The sequence below is a fragment of the Chrysemys picta genome, chromosome 7 (assembly GCF_011386835.1).
Source record: "Chrysemys picta bellii isolate R12L10 chromosome 7, ASM1138683v2, whole genome shotgun sequence".
In the NCBI taxonomy this organism is placed as follows: Eukaryota; Metazoa; Chordata; order Testudines; family Emydidae; genus Chrysemys; species Chrysemys picta.
Window position 1 is genome coordinate 114563740 of NC_088797.1, and position 18775 is coordinate 114582514.

Sequence of the window (18775 nt, forward strand, 5' to 3'; positions counted from 1 at the left end):
AACCTGGGGTCCAGCTATGAGCTGGTATAGAGAGATCACAGAAAAGAGAATGTCACTTAAAAATGACTTTCTCCTTCATAGTCTGAAAGCCTTTGTTTGCTGCTGTATAACTTAATTTTTCCTAGTTTACTACTTAAATTCATAGTGTTTTTAGTATATTAACTGATTATTATACTTGTGTGTCATTGTCTGTACAATGTAACTGTCTTGGTCATCCATGCTGTTAATAATTTAAATACATTTCTGCTCACTTTTGTTCCAAAAATGTGATAAAGAAACCTTTTATCTGTGTATTTATTTATTCTACTTTTCTTCCCAGGTCACCTAGTTACGTGGGATTTGCAAGAAAAGCTATTAGCAGTGAAAATCAAACGGAATCCATTGTAGTTTTAGATCCTGTTTCCGCCAGTGAAGCACAAACCAAAGACCAGATGCCTGAAAAAATCATAAATCAACACAAGATGAAAGAAGAAAAAAATAAACAATTATATAAAGAAACTAGTGTTGATAAAGCAAAAGAGTCAGACAGCTCTAACTGCTAATTATTATGCTAAAAGGCTGAGACTTTTGGAAGTCCTTCTCAGTAAGTGTAAATTGCTTAAGTGAATTGGCAAGGGGTATATTCTGCACTCAGAACTATATTCAGTAATAGCTTACTGAAATGGCCTATTGTATGCAGTTTTGGTATATGCATTAGTAGGTTACATAACTAAATACAACTCAAAATCCCTTTTTGTTTTGGCCTCGTATATGTATTTTCCTAGATAATAGGTTACTCACAATATTGTTTTTTAATTTTATCAAAAAAATCCTTTTTTTAGTGTTAACAACTGGATACTTTGTAAAGGCCAATAAGGGACTGATCCAAAGGCCACTGAAGTCAGCGGAAAGGCCCCCCTCTGATTTCAGTTGGCTTTGGATCAGGCCCTAAGTAGGTAATCACAGAAAAGTACCTTTCCTCATTTAGACTGGGTAATATCAATAAAAATCCGTTTTAGAGACACTGCCTTAAAAATGTTTTGATACCTATTTAATACAGGGCTTCTACTGATCTCCTTCTCACTAACATCTCCACACAGGCTATTTTAAATCATTTTAAACCACAAACGTGAAACGGTCTCTCCAGTAAACGGTTGACACGAGCAGGGAAAACAGGCAGTGCAGTTTGCCAGTTTGGTACCAGTTTTGGTAATGGTTTCTAAATTTAGATTGTTAAACTGATGCTTCCTTAGCCTTTGGGAATTGAAACTCTGTTAAGATCTGATCCCACTTCCATTGAAATCCATGGAAAGACTCCTATTGATTTCAGTGGAGTGAGGTCCTCAATATAGAGTGTGATAGGAAAATAATGAACAAGGCCCAATCCTGAAAACCTGTGCCTATGTGGACATTTCCACTCACCCTTTACTAGATCACAGTGTGACAGTCCATTCCTGCACATCATTACACATGTAAATAATCCTTATGCATGAGTCCATTGTAGTCTAGCTTAATGAGCCAACTCATAGTCCTGAGCCAACTCCCGCTGAAGTAAATGTAAATCCTTTTGAGTTGAAGATGAAGGACGGCCCTGTGGTTAATGCACTGGGTCGGGACTCAGGAAATCTGGATTCTGTTCCCAGTTTACTAACACAGTTTACTATATGTTGTGGAGCAAATCACTTAAATTTTCTGTGCCTCAGTTCCCCGTCTTGGTCTCCCAACTTTTGTCCATCTTGTCTGTTTAGATTGTAAGCTCTTCAGGGCACGGACAGCACCCAACACAGTGGAGATCTGAAGTTGGTTGGAGCCTCTAGGGGCTACTGTAATAAATAATAAATTTTACCGGACTTCTTTGAGTAAATGTATACAGGATTGGGGCTCTCTGTCAATTTTGCAATTGATCTGCACTCAGAACTCCCATTGACTTCAAGAGCAGGTCCAATATTACTAATACACAAACTTACAACGTGATCTTTGTAAGCCTTATACTGTGGTGGCATGAGTTGTGTTATCATGTGAGTACCACATTTTATCACAGCCCTTCTTTCCAATGAAGACAGAGCCACAGGTATATAACTTAATCTTCACTACCAATCCCCATTCCTTAGACGTTTTTAAAAATCAGCACAATATTTCACTCTACTTGTCTACTACATTGAACAAACAAAATGTAATCAGGGATTTATTTTTTAATTTAAACTGAAGATTGACGTTACTGATGTTGAGTGGTAATATACTTGAATGCACTATTAGATTTTTTTTTTTTTTTAATGCCCATAAGAAACAGTGATAGTATTTTAACTATTGAAAAGGATGAATGTGTTCAGTTTGTTAGCTTGGCTTTGCATGGAGCTGTCTGGTGTTTCTCTTTTAGAAAGAAAATGGTAGTCATGAATGTGGTAGTTGTGCCTTTTTTATTTTTTTATTTTTTTTTGGCATGTTTGCTAAGCAAATCTTGGGGTTGATCTAATTAGTCAACTAAATGTATTTCCTAACTTTGGGGAAATTTGTCATTTTATTGTATATCTACATTTCTGTGGGGTTTTTAGTAGTTGATTTTACACTTAGGTATCTGCTTACACTGAATTTAAAATGTAAAATTTTATAAATGTATTTTTCCTCAAATTATTACTACTGCTGTATATGTTAACCGCAAGCTGTCCTAAACCAGAAGTTTTTTTTAAAAAAAATACTTCTTTTATGTAAACTATTTCTGTTACACTGATATAAATTATTTATCTTTTCACTGTTGCTTATTAAAAATCTTACTGACAGTTTCCCAGACACTGTGAAGTCTTGTTGTTGTTATTCCTTACTTGAAAATGGGGTAACCTCTTCTGCCTGTGCAAAGTGCAGCTCTTTTTGTCTACACTTGGGTTTTACACTGATGTCAATTACTAAATCAGGACAAAATTCCGGATGTACACCAGGCTGACGAGAGGTGTTGAGGATGTGTTGTGTGATGAAATAGCATAACAGTCAAGTTTTTTTGTTTTCATAAAGTGTTTGCTTATTACTTGTCCATAATTTGTTGTTCTATATAAAGCTTAGGCATCATTTTAAAATCAATAGACAAGTTATTGTTTAAAATAAATATAGTTATGCAGAGTTTAGAGAAAATAATGCTATTAAAACATTCAGTACTCCAAAATCTTGTTTTAGAGATGATGGGTAAGATTTTCAAAAACTTCTCACTACTGACCTAACTCTGTTTCTACTGGAGTCAATGGGAGCAGAGATAGGTCAGTATGGAGCTGTTTTTGAAAATCCCACACAAAGTATCTTCAGATAAGTGTTATGGAATATCTAAAATAAGAAATGACGTACTCTGTAGGATTATTTTGTGTTACAAATTTACACTGGCTAAAAATATATACAAAGAAATATAATCACCTATTTTAGTAGTGCAGTGTCTTGTAGCAGAATTATAGAGACAGGGTGAGTGAAGTAATAGCTTTTATTGTATCAACTTCTGTTGGTAAGAGAGACAAGCTTTTGAGCTTACACAGAACTGCTCTTGGTCTGGGAAAGGTGTCACAGCTAAATACAAGGTGGAGAATTAGAGACTAATAAAACATGCGCAGGTACAAAAACTATCAAAATAGGATGAGTTTGAATGAAAACAAAGTACCGGTAATCACTGAACTTCAGGCATTTAAAAATAGTTTATTGTAAGTGAGATGTAACAGGATAGAATTAATGGCAATCAAACAACTCAAGTTTGATTCACTGAGATTTCACTAGAGCTCTCGCCTTATTGCATCTGCACGAGGGGGAAACTTGCAACCATGTGGAAACTTAACTATGGTTCCATACAAGCACATGATTCCCTCGTCACAGTTCTAATGCCATCATCAGAATCTAAAACTCCAAATTTAGGGTCCAATCCTATGTGGTGCTGAGCACCTTCAACTCCTATTAACTTTAATGAGAGCTGAGGACGCTCAGCACCTTGATGGACTACATCTTTGATATCACCTTAGTGCCAAACAGTCATTAAGGAAATATTGATGGGTCCATCTTGGTAGCCTCGTTGAGATGCAGTGAACTACCATGTAAGGAATCAGGATTTTGGACCTGGGCCAGCAGAGGCTGAGAATTCTGTGAAGGCCATGGGTCCTGCTCTGTGGGAGGGAGTGCGTCGAGAAGTTCTTCTGCTGTTTGTGCCTCTTCAGCAAAATCAACAAATTCATGGTTTTCTCCTGAACCTGCAATGGAAAAAAAGTTTCTTGATTGTTCTAAACAAATTTGCAGACACTACACTAGATTTAAAAAATATAATCCCAAATGATGCATGTATTATGTTTAATTTACGTAAGTACACAGTTTTAATATGAATGAAAATTCACTACCTCCCTTGGGTCTGATCTGCAACTGACAGAGCAGCTAGGCCAGATTCTTAAAGGTATTAAGGTGCCTACAGATGCTGATAGGTGCTTAATGGGATTTTCAAAAGTGGCAGGGCACCTAACTCCCAGATGCCTTGGCACTTTTGAAAATCCCACTAGACACCTATCTGCATCTTTAGGTGCCTAAATACTTTCAGCAATCTGGCCCTTAGAGTCTAACATCACCCGTACACTGTTGGTTGCAGGATCAGAACCTTGGTCTATAACAGCCTGAGTTGGTTAATCTTCAGGGCACAGTGATAGGTCCATCCCTTCTCCCTGATCTATGTGGAGATGGGAGTAGTTAGAGGTGAATGCGGATTTTGCTACTGGGGTTTGTTACTGCTAGAGCAGTGTTATCTGCAGGAAACTGCTGAAGTTTATGAGGTATATTTTTAAACATTTGTCAATGCTTAGTATCTTTTGTTTAGTGTACTAAAGTACTGTGTACTAAAATACTGATGAACCAGTTAAGTTCATACCGCTGTAGATATCTGCCCCATCACTTGAAATGCACATAAGAAAGGTTGTGCTGCACATGCATGTTCAGCTAAGTCCCTTTCCTAGTAAAAGGGACATGGTGAACTTATATTTGGGCTATTATATTACTATATTTCTGTTAGTTGTTAAAGTTTTTACATATGTGTAAAGTAAACTGATTTCATTGATTTTTTTTTTTTTTTTTTTTTGTATAGTCCCAGCCAAGACCAATGCAAAACGTGGTGGTAGGGAAAGTAAGTAGTATATATTTTTTTAATAATCTGAAGTGTTGTTAATAATAGGTAAACGTTTTATTTACCTCCAAAAAATAAATTGGCTGTGTTCCTTTAGCTGCCTCACCCTCTGAATTGAACATAAGGAAGGCTATTACACTTGTAAAGAACATGTAGAGTACATGGTTGCTGTCAGTTATACAGAGTTAGTGTAAGTATAAAAGAATGAAAATACATCACATGCTACACGTGAATATAAAGTTGTGTGAAAAAAAATTGAGATATTAGTCAAGAAATAATACACTATGAAAGGGTTAAAGATTTTGGACTTTTACTCTCTCACTTACACAGGTAAAAATCAGGAGTGACTCCACTGAAGTTAGTGAAGTTATACCAGCATAAAACCGGTGTGAGAGAAGATGCAGGCCATGTCATGCATCCTGGTACCTATAAGGAGCACAGCTAAGATTGCACATGCATCCTTAACATTAGCATTTCCTGACTTTTGAGTGCTTATTCATGCAACCTGAACTTTTTCAACATCATTTTTGTAAAGAATATTACTGTGAAATGGGTTGTAAACTGAAGCTTTGGTTGCGACACATCTGCTTTTGGCTAAAATTTTCTGTGAGGAGAAACCTTAATTTAATTTAATTTTTATCTTAGTTTTGCCAACATGGGCTTGAAGATTCTAACCAATTAATTCTGCTGAAAAATGTGATGTAGGCTACTCCTCAAGAAGGGGACTATTTTAACATTCAGGTAAACAGATAATCCATTAGGACAACAATATACGTTGTGGCAAGTGCCATCCTAGTTTTTTGTCATTGCTTATTTATAGTCTTTTCATTCCTTTTCCCTCCCGTGGAGCAGTTTCAATCATTCCTCCTGCAATCTTTGTTCTCTTATTCATTGCAAGCTGAAAACAAGTAAGAAAGAAGCTCATACGCAGTGTTCCATTCTTGGCCAGTTCTTCCTCTATAGCAAGAAGGCGGTTGTATTTGGTCACCCTTTCTCCACGGGAAAGACCTCCCAACTTGATAAACCTGGCACCCAGGCCAACAGCCTTAGGACAAAAAAGTGCATATTTTAAAATTCCACGATTTAGCAATGAAGTCACTTTCTTCCTAGTTATTTAACTTGGTGTCCTAAAGTAAACCCTACTCACAATAATACTTCTCATCTCTCTATGTGGGAATAAAACCTTCCTTTAATTAAAGATGTAGTTGGAGTTGCACACTAATCACTGTCATAAGAAATGAAATTTTATTTGCAAATGCAATGTCAATACAAAGAGACTAACTATCAGAGCTAAGATGTACTATGCAAGATTGTTGTTACTACTCGGGTATAATTTCAGTAATTCATTTACATTTTTACAAACTAATGCAAGCAAATAGATAATACACACTTTTAAGTATGTTCTCTTTATCCTGCTTTGGCAATTTTCTTGCTTTAAAAAAAAAAGTTCAAAGATTAACTCTCTGTAAAAGGTGACTTTCTAAGGAAAAAAAACCTTTTAATAGATTATATGCCTTTCTCAAACACAGACAGCCTTTCTCCTAAATACCAGTTCATGATAAAAGCAATGGTTTAGCAATTCTGCAACTGAACAGCTTTCAATACATACCAGATCTACAAGGCTATCATCAGAAGATTCTCCAGCTGGACTTCCTAATATGGCAATATGTCTTTGACCTATATAATAAGAGTTTTTAGCCTTCATTAGTAAATATTTTATATATTTCACAAAAATTTAGATTTCACTTTTTATACATTAAGTCCTTTGGCTCGCTCTGAGGTTAAATACAAATAGGGGAAAGATGGAGTAAATGTCCTTCTGATAGAAAAGTACACATGAATATCAGTTTAATTGTTGCAATATAATACCTGTCTGCATTTTTATTATTTCTCCTTTTACCTTGTTAAATCTACACCTCTACCCCAATATAACGCTGTCCTCAGGAGCCAAAAAATCTTACCACATTATAGGTGAAACCGCATTATATCGAACTTGCTTTGGTCCGCCGGAGTGCGCAGCCTCGCCCCCCGGAGCACTGCTTTACTGCGTTATATCCGATTTCGTGTTATATCGGGTCGCGTTATATCGGGGTAGAAGTGTATTTCCTTTCAGCCTGGCTAAGGTGACACCTAACATCTGTGCTCTAATTCTTATAACTACTACAGGCTAAGTTGATCATTCTGGCAATGTATTTCAGATGGTAGAATGGGGTTCTAGGTACTGTATTCTAATTCTAAATGTATTCTCTAGCATAGCAGAAGTGATTCCTCTTCACTATGAAAAGCAGCCCTCCCACCTGGTGTGATTTAAATCCTAAAGCTCACTATTCATTGATTTTTGACATGGTGGTTTTTCATTTTGTTTTATTTTAGGGAGGAGGGGAACAGTTAGATATATAAAAATGCATCCATCATAAAGTCTTTGGGAACATATAAAGAACAAAATAAGATATTGACAAATGTAACTCCCCATAAGTATTACGTCCAGTAACGACCAAGGGTCAATAACAGAGAATCATTAATTTATCTGTCTAGATTACATTTGTGGACCAATCTGGTTTTGTTTGTTTGTTACAGGCAACATTTCAGCTTCCTCCCGTTCAGCTTTTGTTTGTTTGTTTTTGTTCTTCAGTTCTGGTGTCCGACTATATAAAGTTTAGCCATAGCTTGAAAATACATACACATTCCAGACATGCACAGTATCACTCAGGTTTCAGAGTAGCAGCCATGTTAGTCTGTATCCGCAAAAAGAACAGGAGTACTTGTGGCACCTTAGAGACTAACACTCAGGTACATTTGAAGCACTGGAACATATTATAAGGATTCCTTTAAATATTTTCAGAATATATGAACTCCTAAATATATTTGGCAATCAAGCCATGAGTTTTAATTTCTTTTAACAAGCACGTCCTAAACTGTCAACTGCTGTATTTAAATGTGAAATATTCCATATTTATAGATTGCATAAGTGTAGCTGTCTTATCTATTCATTATAGGGTTTTGAAATTCAGACTTTTCCACTACTCACCATCTAGAAGTCGGGTAAGTTCTGTGAGGTCAGATATCTTGGTTTGATTTGTATATTTTATTATAAGACCACTGCATTTTGGTACGTTTATATTTTGATCCTCCACAAGTTTAGAAATACTTTTGGCTGCATCTTCTGCAATCAAATAACATCTGGAACCAACAGTATTACATATATTGCTCCATTGCTGGCCATCCTGGGTAAACAGTAAAGTAAATGATTAGTTGTTTAAAGGACAAATTTAGGAAAACAATCAAAAAAAAATGTTGAGGGGTGAAAATAAGGTGGGGAGGGGGGCATAGGGAACACCACGCGTGAAATCATTACCTCACTAAAGTTGATGGCAAAACAGCCATTGACTTCAGTGGGACCAGGATTTTGCCCCAGGGCTATCATTCACACAGAGAAATTATTTTTATTAGCAGACACAAATCAAATATATCACTGGCATTTTGTTTGGCTGTAGGGATTTTGCTTAAGGCAAGAAGAGAGCTAGTCACAGGTAAAAAGCATCAGCTAATATATTACTGTGAAATGAACTGAATGTAGGAGTCTGCTACCCAGATTACTCTCCTGCAGACTTGGTTAAAAGAAAACTAATGGAATATAAAATAGTTCCCAGTCACTTGATCCAATATAAAATATGGCTAAATAGCTAGAAATTATTTATTTTAAAATCCCTATCTCATTTAAATCTGAAATAGTGAAACAAGAAGTAGCCATATAATCAGCCTGATGACATGTATCAAGGCAGGAAGATAAGAGCTGCAGTCAAACTCAGAGAGAACAGCAAATAAAGTTTGCCTTTTTTCTGTTCACAAATTATCTGTGAATAGATTGTAAAATTCTCAGATGTATTTGAGATTTGTGAATTTCCTCAGTTCATAATTCTTGCTCTACCAATCACACATACAGAATCTGTATCTGAATTAGAAATTTGCACTATGTAGGGCTCCAATTCAGCAAAGCATTTAAGCACATGCTTAAGTCACACTAAAGTTAATGGCACTTAAGCACATGCCTAAAGTTAAGCACTCACTAAAGTGTTTTGCTGTATAAGAATGGACGGATGAAATGGGTCCAGATTAGTGATATTTCTAAAATGCTCAATGTTTGTGGCAAAGCTGTGTTGTGAATAAGCTTTGTCATTTGTTTTTGTTAAATACTGAACTATTTTAAGCTGCCCCATATTCAATTTTTGATATTCTGCAGATTTTTATATTGAAAGCACATAACTTCATCACAGCAGCTGTCAGGGGAAGTTGGAAGTTTGGGCAGCTAAGGAACAATCTGGGCTTCTGGCACCTTGGGAAGGGCGTGAGTCAGTTTAGAACTGTGAGAGAAGCAAAGCTAGCTATACATTTCTGCTAGGATGATCAGCAATGAAATTGTTTTAAACTTTCATATTTAAATGGTCACCTTTAGGTTTCAGAGTTAACAACTCACTGAGATGAATGTGGCAGTTCACTCCTCTCAGAGCTATTGTTTCAGGCTATGAGCAGATTCAGGCAGACAACATTGCATTGGTTTACCCTTGGTTCACATTTTAAAGGTTTTCTTCATAAGCATGAAGGCTAGAAAGATGCATTGTTTTTAAATGAAAGCTTAGGGATTTGGTGCACAATTCTTCTCCAAGGGATAGATTCCACTTTAAATGATGTGGCTGCAGAACTGTGGAAAATATATTTACATGCCTATAGTTGGGCTTTTGTCTTTTTGAAATATGGCAAACCTAAATATTAACATAATTGGAAACAATGATAAAACCACTGAGATTTAAATTTATAAAATCTGTCCCTTTCATCCATATACATATATCTTAATATCATATTTAATATTGTTCTACTTAATTATGATTTATTCATTGGCCACATCTATATATCTCTTCTAATTTTGATTTTATTGGTAGTTAAATCTAATGTTAATATACTCATAGAACCACATAGAATTAACTCCACTCCTTTTAACTCTGTTGAGCAGCACTGTCAAATATAGGTTTATATTGCAGTATGAGTGTAAATGTTGGTGCGATAGTATCATAGCAACTTATTTCATTACTAAATGATTCTTAGGAATGTACAGCTATGTCTACATCTTTTTTCCTGCTGCACAAGTAGTTTTTCACTTTTGCAATGCTTCTAAAATACTATATGAGCACCCAAGAAAGGATGTGTAATTAAAATGACAGTGGCTTAGCAAGTGGAATCTGCCAGAACTTCATTTTCATTTAATTCTTTAAAATGCATTATGTATTGTATATCTGCATTATGCTCACACTAATCAAGATTAATTTCTATCAAGTGTCATGTCAAATGTATATAAAGTAAGGGCCATTATCACCAATTAGTGGACATGTGAATAAAGTCTGACATCAATTTTCATTGTGTGTGTCTCCAAGAGAGTGAAAAATGACACTTTTTCCTCATGGTTTTAATTTTTGGTAAGCACATGCAGGCTCAGTGAAATTCCTCATATGGTTCCTGATGAGTACACAAGGCCTATGCAAAGAGCTAACATATGGCCTATGCATCCCATATGTACAACTTAAGCTCTCAGAATAGGGATTAAGTAAGATATAGGTGGTGGATAAATGGTGTACGGGCCCTCTGGATAGGAGTGAATTTCACCCACGAGTGTTTATGTATGGCTTCTTATTTTCTTTAGAAAATATATTTCCCAGAGCATAATCTAAAAGCTTTCAAAATATCTCTATCTTACCTCTTTCCTCAGGGGATCTATTAATGCAATAATAGAGGGGTATTTATTAATTAGGTCCACATACATATCGACCATTTCATCAGGACTCTTGAGTGTTCCAGTCAGTACTTCATATTTTCCTTTGGTCTAAAAACATAAGTTAAATGTGTAAAAGATAAAAATGGTAGCAATTTTGTGGTAAACAATTTCCACTGCAATCATGCATATCCAGTGGCCACACAACCCTCCGGAGGTGAGTGCAGGGTTCACGGCCCTTATTTCAGTCCAGAGACCATTAGCTATTTACTCAGGCTTTGCGTGAGGTGGATGGAGTTTACCTCATGCTATTTTTAGACCTCTGCATGTCCTAGGCAGTGTTGCCAACTCTCGTGATTTTATTGTGAGCTTCACACTATTTGGCATTTTTCTGAAAGCCTCTGCTGCTGAATAAAGACACTGCACAAAAACTTCTGGGTTGGTTTTTTTGTTGTTGTTTTTTTTGGTGAAAAAAGTTTCTAGCCCTAATGGGTGCAGAAAAAAGCTTGAAAACGTGAAATGAGTGCACTCTAAAGGCTCAGAAACCAGAGGGCAAAGAAAAAGAAGCAAAATATATTGTTTTTATGCCATACTTATGATTTGTGAGACCTGACTCATGATTTTGGCACACCTGAGGTTGGAAATACTGTCTAGGTAGTGGTAAAATTAATGGCAGAATGCCAAACTACAGGAGACGTTTTAGCTTTCATCACTTTCACACACCATTGATGTTATGACCGTTCCTGTTGTTTAATCGTTTAAGGTTCTGTTCATTTTAAAATAGGATTTCTGAGTGTGCCAAATTGACCTCGGCACAGTTTCTGTTACACACTACAAGCGTCTTATAAAATGTCTGATATTAAAGATGAAGGGCTTCTGTCATTGACAGCAAAACATTAAAAAACTCATTAAATACTAAGCCAGACAGAACAGGTATTTGAGTACATCTACGCTGCAAGAAAAACAAAAAGCCTGCAGCAACGTGTTCACAGGGCTTGTGCTACGGGACTAAAAATAGCAGGGAAGACATTCCTGCTCAGGCTGGAGCCTGGTTTTGAGACTCATCCCCGTCACTGGGTCTCAGAGCGCAGGCTTCAGCCCCAGCAGGAACACCTAGACTGCTATTTTTAGCCCTGTAGCACGAGCCCACATCTGAGGCTCGCTGCTGCAAGTGTTTTTTTGTTTTTGTTTTTACAGAGTAGATTGTACCCTACACCTTGATGTGTGTATAGTCTTAAAGCATAACAGGTGGTGTACAATAAAATGCGGAGTCGGGGGTGGGGGGAGGAGAATAGTGTGAATGGATTACAGCAGGAATCCATTACTTTGCAGAATATGAAGATATTTAGACATTTAAAGGCAAGGGGCGGGGCATGGAATCTAGGCATATAATCTGCACATTGGTATGACTGAAGGCTCTTTTGGAAACTTGGACTCGCATCCAGTTTAGATCATAAGTGAAATAAATTTGGCTTGCTCCATTTAACTAGTAGTGAATATTTATCCATTAAAGCATTGCTACAGTTGACAAGGATTGATCAGAAAAGTCTCAAACAAAGAAAAATAGGAGTAATGCTGGCTGGCACAACTAGCCTTTCAGTGTTTAAATTCTAAAGGCCACATCCTGAATAATGGGCCACCCCCACATGAAAAGGGATGGATGACTTAGCCACAACTGTCCCAAGTGTGTCTAAAGAGAGCCACAGCTGCTACGCCAGGTCATAGGGAGGAATAGCTGCTATGGCCCAGTGTGTTTTGCTCCACGCAAGGTTTTATTCCCGGGTACCCATCCTGTTAGTAGGTATGGGTATGTCTCATCACACTAGCTGTCCCTTGTTCTTCATGTTCATGTGCAGAGTCACTACAGAGCTATGCTGCATAGCATACACGGGGATGAGACAACTGAGTGGTCTCCCTGAAGCTTGCTTCCCTCCACTCACCCATAACATTTTCTGCTGTCTTGGGTGGTGCACACCACCGGGGGCTACATATTCAAAGCCTCCTGTATCAGGGCAGGAGACTTATCTTTGTTGTGTGTTTGTACACTGCCTAACACAATGTGGTTGTGATACCTATGTGCTACCGCAAAATAAGTAAGAAACAATACGCAATCACTTTAAAATCAGTAAAAGAGATATTAAAAATAACTTACATAGTCCATCAATTCATGAGCCGCACAGTTTATTGCTAAATGTACATCTATTCCTAGTTCCAGACCTAGATTCCTGCAAGCTGTTTGCAGTAAGATCAGAGGTTGTTCTAGACTATCGCACCCTGTTATTAAGCACCCCAAATGGGATATTCTCTTTAAAACTGATGGCTGGAAATAAAACAGAAACAATGTCTGTATTAACATATATGTAGCTATAGGACAGTAGGATTTCAGTCAACCTCAGCTCAGAAAAATATAACGTTCTCCTCTCACAACTGATACGGACAACCTTATGGACAATACCCAATATAAGGAGAGGTTACCAAAAGCTGGTCCATGGAAGGAAGGCTAGTCTGTGGAACTATGGCTGGTCCCAGGGTTCTGGCTCACCTGTTTCCAGCTACTATAGTTCATTAAAAGACCACCAAAATACCGTAAAAGCTCTCTTAATATTGCCTTTCCACATAAGCAAATTTTGTAATTGCCAAAAGTCTGTTACGAAATTACACTTGGGAGTTGGTCTGCACATCTGTGATTGCCTTGTGGATCTCCTCCCCCCCCCCCCCCACCCCCCCCAATCTCCATTAAGAAGTGGGGCATGCTATGAAAAAGTTTTCCTTGCTGTAGATTATGCCTTTTCTACACAACTGTTTCCGTGTTCCTTCCAACTGTCATTGAAATTTTAAACTCACTTCCCACTCAGTAATCCTTGTCCGTTACCCCAACGTGACACCATTGGAACATTCAAGAGGTAGTACAGCTCTTTCAAGCCCTCATGAGGAAACAAAATGTTGCGGGAAATATAGCTATGTTATGGTCTTTATCGTGTTGAACATCAGGCAAAATGTTTCTGATGTGGGAATATACTAGCCATAAGCAGATTTGTACTAAATAAAGTGTCTCAGCTTTGCTTTGGTGCTTAATCAGCTACAAAAGTTGTGTTGCTTTATAAACTCTACTACTATGAATGTTATGTAATAAACGAGTGTTGTAGCTGTGTTAGTCCCAGGATATTAGAGAGACAAGATGGGTCAGGTAATATCTTTTATTGGACCAACCTCTGTTGGTGAGACAGACAAGCTTTCGAGCTTAGATAGAGCTCTCCTTCAGAGACCTCATGGGACTATGTCTATGTAATAAATTATTCTTTCTTAACAACAGGTATATGAACTTCAGGCTTCCCCAGCTCTACCTTGATGTAGAGCTTTTGTACTACAAATTCATTTGTGAGTGCTCTGTCTCACAATGGAACATGGACTCCTTCATGTGCAGTAGCCCATGCTTGTCAGCAGGTTACAGCACATACTACTGAATATACTAGCAAGTATAGCTGAAATCTTAGACTGGTAAACTGATGCTACCACCTAAACAGATTGAGCACAGCTGATCTGAATAACTATAATAGCTGTAGACCTGGGATTCTAAAGAATGACATCATGAGGTTGCCAAGGTAACTCAGCAGAACTGGGTTCTGTTGAGGAAGAAGTTAGTTGGAAGGTGACACAGTGTCTCTGCCTAAACTCAAGAGATCTTGAAGGAGTAAGACCCATAAGAAGGAGCAGAAGACTAGCTACAGAGACTGAGTTGGGGACCTTCTATCAAATATAAAATTTGGAAAGATGGGTACAGTTCAGATTACTGTGAGATAGAGAGTCTTGTACCGGGATGGAAGAAGTGAAAAGGCAATTTATTTCATAGTTATCTAGACAGAGCATTAAGATCAGAAAATGATCCTGCAATGGATAGTGCATGAGTGAAGCAGTCCACCTGAATGCTATCATATTCCCAGCATAAGGCTTAAGTTTGTATTTTCATATGATTTCTCTAAATTGTTTCTTTTCAATTTCTTATTTTTGCTTCCTCCTGAGGCCTGGTCTACACCTAAAACTTAGGTTGACCTAGCTATGTCACTAAGAGAAGTAGTTAAACTGACCTAAGCCCCAGTACAGATACCGCTAAGGTTACGTCTACGCTGCAGGTAGACACCCGCAGTTGGTCTGTGTCAGCTGATTTGGGCTCGCAGGGATTGGGCTTGCAGGGCTGTTTAATTGCGGTGTAGATGTTCAGGCTTGGGCTGGAGCCTGAGTTCTCAGACACTTCGACTGTCCAAGCCCAAACATCTACACTGCAGTTACACAGTCCCTTAGCCTGAGCCCTGCAAGCCTGAGTCAGCTGACGCAGGCCAGCCACTGGGTTTTAACTGCAGTGCAAACATACCCATAGTTTATGGAAAAATTATTCCATCAACCTAGCTACCACCTCTTGAGAGGATGGATTAACTACAGTGACAGGAGAAAATGTCACTGTAACAAGTGTCTATAGTACTATGGGGCTACCACAGTATAGCTGCAGTGCCGAAGCTGTGCTCTTGTACCATCTGTAGCATAGCCAAGCCCTTTGACATCCGTCTCTTATTTCATCCTTGTGAACTGTTTAAGTAAAGCAAAAAAGTAGTCTAAAATTCATCTGCCCTGGAAAACACACTATGTTTGAACCAGGATGTAACAGGGACTGAGTCTTGAACTGCTATAGGCTAAATGAGTGCCTGCTAGCATTGTGTTATATACAGACACACAGAAACAAAACACAGAAGTCCCTTATATGGATGATTTAAATTACTAAAAAAACAAAATGTGCTTTTTGATAAAATAGTATATTGACATTTCATGCATTATGGGGATTTATATACTGCACAGCCAACTCTCAAAATACCATTTTATCAACCTCTTCAGGCTAAAAAAGAATGAAACGAAAACACCCTTCTATATTAAGCAAAAGCCCCAAAACTTCAGTATAACAATCCTCACCCCAAAATCCATTGCTATTTTAATAGCTTTGATTTTAATTGTTTATAATACCTAAATAGAAGCTTGACAATACAATTTTCTACTACTTTCAGAGGGGTCTGGTAAATCAAAGGTAGAGTGGTTTCCTAGTTAGTTGTGCTGCCAGGGATAGGAAGCAACACACAGGGACAATCCTTACATGCAGTTGTCTCGAGGATCTATGTAGTGAGAGGGTCATGCTCTCTGCCTCCTCACTGGCCTCCCAAATCCCGCCCCTATGCATATGATGCATCAGGATCTCCATGTAATGAACCACGTGGAGTACCCCCTCACGGGTTTTTTTTTTGGGGGGGGGGGAGGGGGCGGTGTTAGCTAATAGAATCCAAAAAACACTTCCTATTAGATTATGCAAAATGTGTCCTATCTGGAATTTAGAAGTCTTGACTTTGACCTTTTAAAAAGGCCACTGTCAATGAACATTTTATAACGTAGAATGTTTGGGCTTCCTGTTGTTCGTAATAATCCTCTGGAAGCTTAAAACTAAAATCTGTTTTCTTACCAGAGCTTTTTTCACTGCACTACGCGCACTGCCTTTTTTACTGTCTGTTAGCTGAGGGCTGGACTGTTGGCATTGAAGAAAAAGCAATGAAGCAGTTTTGTTTGGGAAAATCCAAGAATTACATAATTATTTCAGGGAGAGAAAAGAGAAAAAAAAAGAGTTGATCAACTTTGATCTCATAACATTAAGTGTACTTCTTTAGGTTAGAAAACATTAGCTTGGAAAACACAGAAGAGGAGTATTCTGTGTACAGTACAAAGTAACGATATTGTTTTATTACCACACAATAACTCATCTCCAAATGTTCATTTCAATGAAGAATGTGCATTGCTGCTTTTTCCAGAGAATTTTCACTTTCTGTGCCAACTGCATATGTGCTCCCAAAAGTGTGGATCTGGACTGACTATGCACATGAAGAATAATTAGGGCCCCAATCCTGCAAAAATGTATGCACACACTTAACTTTACACACTTTGTCAATAATCCTACTGACTTCAGTAGAACTATTTTGTGTGTAAAGTTAAACATGTCTTCGCAGGATCAGGGTCATTTCTTTTACATTGTACTTATGCTGGAATGTGGTTCCTTCTTATTGCAGTTTTTCTTGTAAGGATAATGGAATAGCTGGTTATCTCGTGTTTGTGAAAATGTTCTATTCTACATTTCTGATTAAAGTTCAATGTCACCAAACAGGGGTTTGTTTGTGTGTGTGTGTGAGTGTGTGTGAGAGAGAAATGGCAAAAGACATTGTTAACGCACTTAAGGTTGCCTGGCTCATGCCCTTCCAGAATGTCGAGTGCAGTGAAACTAAAACTTCTGAAAACCAGGAAATACAGAGTTAAGATAAATGCCCCCAGAGCTGGCAATAACCACTGGAAATTATATGCATGCACTCCAGGTGCATTCGCTGTGTAGTGTAGCTGTACTAAATGGTGGAGGAATAAAATGGAGTAGCTTGAAAGAGCTGTGATTCTGATATGAAGAGATCTGGGTCTGAGTCCCCTCATGTATATTATCAAAGGAGAGAGGTTTATGGGTACCTTGAGGTTCCAATCTGCATCATTTCAATACAGAATTGTGTAGGTTGTGTCAGTAGCAGGGCACTGGGGTCTTCTTGCCATGGGTATTGACAGTAGAAAGGTGAGATATGAAAGAACTCTGTGGGTTTAATGTTGGATAGGGGAAAGAATAGGTTTAGGTGGTATCTTATGTGCAAGTGTGAAGGAGTTGTAAAAAGGTGTGAAGCAGTTGTTAAATTTGACAAGTGTAATACTCTCTTAGGGGAGTAGGCTGTGTGTTTGAGCATAGGGCAAGTCCAGGTAGATTGAAGTCACTAATAACAGGATTGGGGACTTCAGCAGTAGAGTCCAGGGAAGGGGTAGGGACGGTTTTATGGCCTGCAGCATGCAGGGGGTCAAACCAGATGATCATAATGGTCCCTTCTGACCTTAAAGTCTATGAGTCTATGAGTGTGTATTATGGGCACCACTCAGAGAGAGTAGAGTTAAGGCTGCACGAGCATTTACCTGACCTCTTACTTCCTGGCTTTCAGACGTTTGAGTTTTGCTGAATTCAATGCTCTGGAAGTGCACGAGATATCATCAGGCAACCTTTACTCTGTGTTAATGAATTTTATTGCCATTTTCTAATTTTTTTTTAAACAAAGAGAAATGTTTGTTGGTAGATGTTTGGGTTCATTCAGACAGTTGTAGTTTTCACCTAGGTTTGTAACGGACATGCTTCTGTGGCTAGGTAATAATTAAAAAAAAATAGTTTTATATAGTGCTTTTCATCAGTAGACCTCAAAGAACTTTACGTCATTATCCCCATTTCACAGATGGGAAATTGAGACACTGAGCGGTGAAGTGACTTGCCCACCATCTCCCAGCAGGCCAGTGGCAGAGCTAATAATAATCCCAGTCCAGTAGTCTTTCCACTAGGTCACATAGTTGCAATGTGATTCCTCATAGCTCCTCCCCCATTCTATACATTTTATTGTTGTGGAATAGGGATAATGTTGTGCTTTGAAACGTTTGCAATGTGTAGTTGCTACCAGGGCCGGTCATAGAAAACTCATCCATGGTCTATGTACCCAAACCTTGACAGTTTTAATGCATGGTGGTTACAATAATTTTAAAAGTTTGAGAGACTGGTGTGTCTCACTCCTTTTCCACCCTTTATCCCACCATTCCTCACAACATATAGTCCCTCCACCAACATTTCCAGCTTCCCATCCCATCCCATTAAGCCATTAGTTGGCACTTCAGAAGCCAGAAGTTGCTCCTTGCTATCTCCTGCTCTGTGCTGCTGCATGCACATATCACAGGCAGCAGCTTACTGGAAGGTGGCACACCACCTTAGTTATATAGCCCAAGCTGCACTGAGCTAGGCCTCTCACTCCCATTACTCATCC

The 18775-nt window shown here is 38.1% G+C and overlaps 2 protein-coding genes across 5 annotated transcripts in view; one reads left to right on the top strand and one right to left on the bottom strand.

Moving 5' to 3' along the window:
* The window catches only part of SHTN1 (shootin 1), a 99404-nt gene extending 96636 nt beyond the window's left edge, over positions 1–2768 (top strand). The window contains exon 17 of the mRNA XM_005310351.5: positions 320–2768. Within this exon, the coding sequence (XP_005310408.2) occupies positions 320–542 (223 nt within the window). The 3' untranslated portion in view covers positions 543–2768. The remainder of the gene's footprint in view (positions 1–319) is intronic.
* A 653-nt stretch (positions 2769–3421) lies between these two features.
* ENO4 (enolase 4) overlaps positions 3422–18775 on the bottom strand; it is a 35522-nt gene continuing 20168 nt past the window's right edge. For 2 of the 4 annotated variants that reach the window (XM_008166314.4, XM_005310352.5), the window contains exons 8-13: positions 13018–13185; positions 10851–10976; positions 8133–8328; positions 6714–6781; positions 6032–6149; positions 3422–4190 (exon numbers count right to left, since the gene is read on the bottom strand). In XM_008166314.4, the coding sequence (XP_008164536.2) occupies positions 3979–4190; positions 6032–6149; positions 6714–6781; positions 8133–8328; positions 10851–10976; positions 13018–13185 (888 nt within the window). In that variant the 3' untranslated portion in view covers positions 3422–3978. The remainder of the gene's footprint in view (positions 4191–6031; positions 6150–6713; positions 6782–8132; positions 8329–10850; positions 10977–13017; positions 13186–18775) is intronic. The other 2 variants (XM_008166315.4, XM_065552391.1) reach the window with 2 other exon arrangements.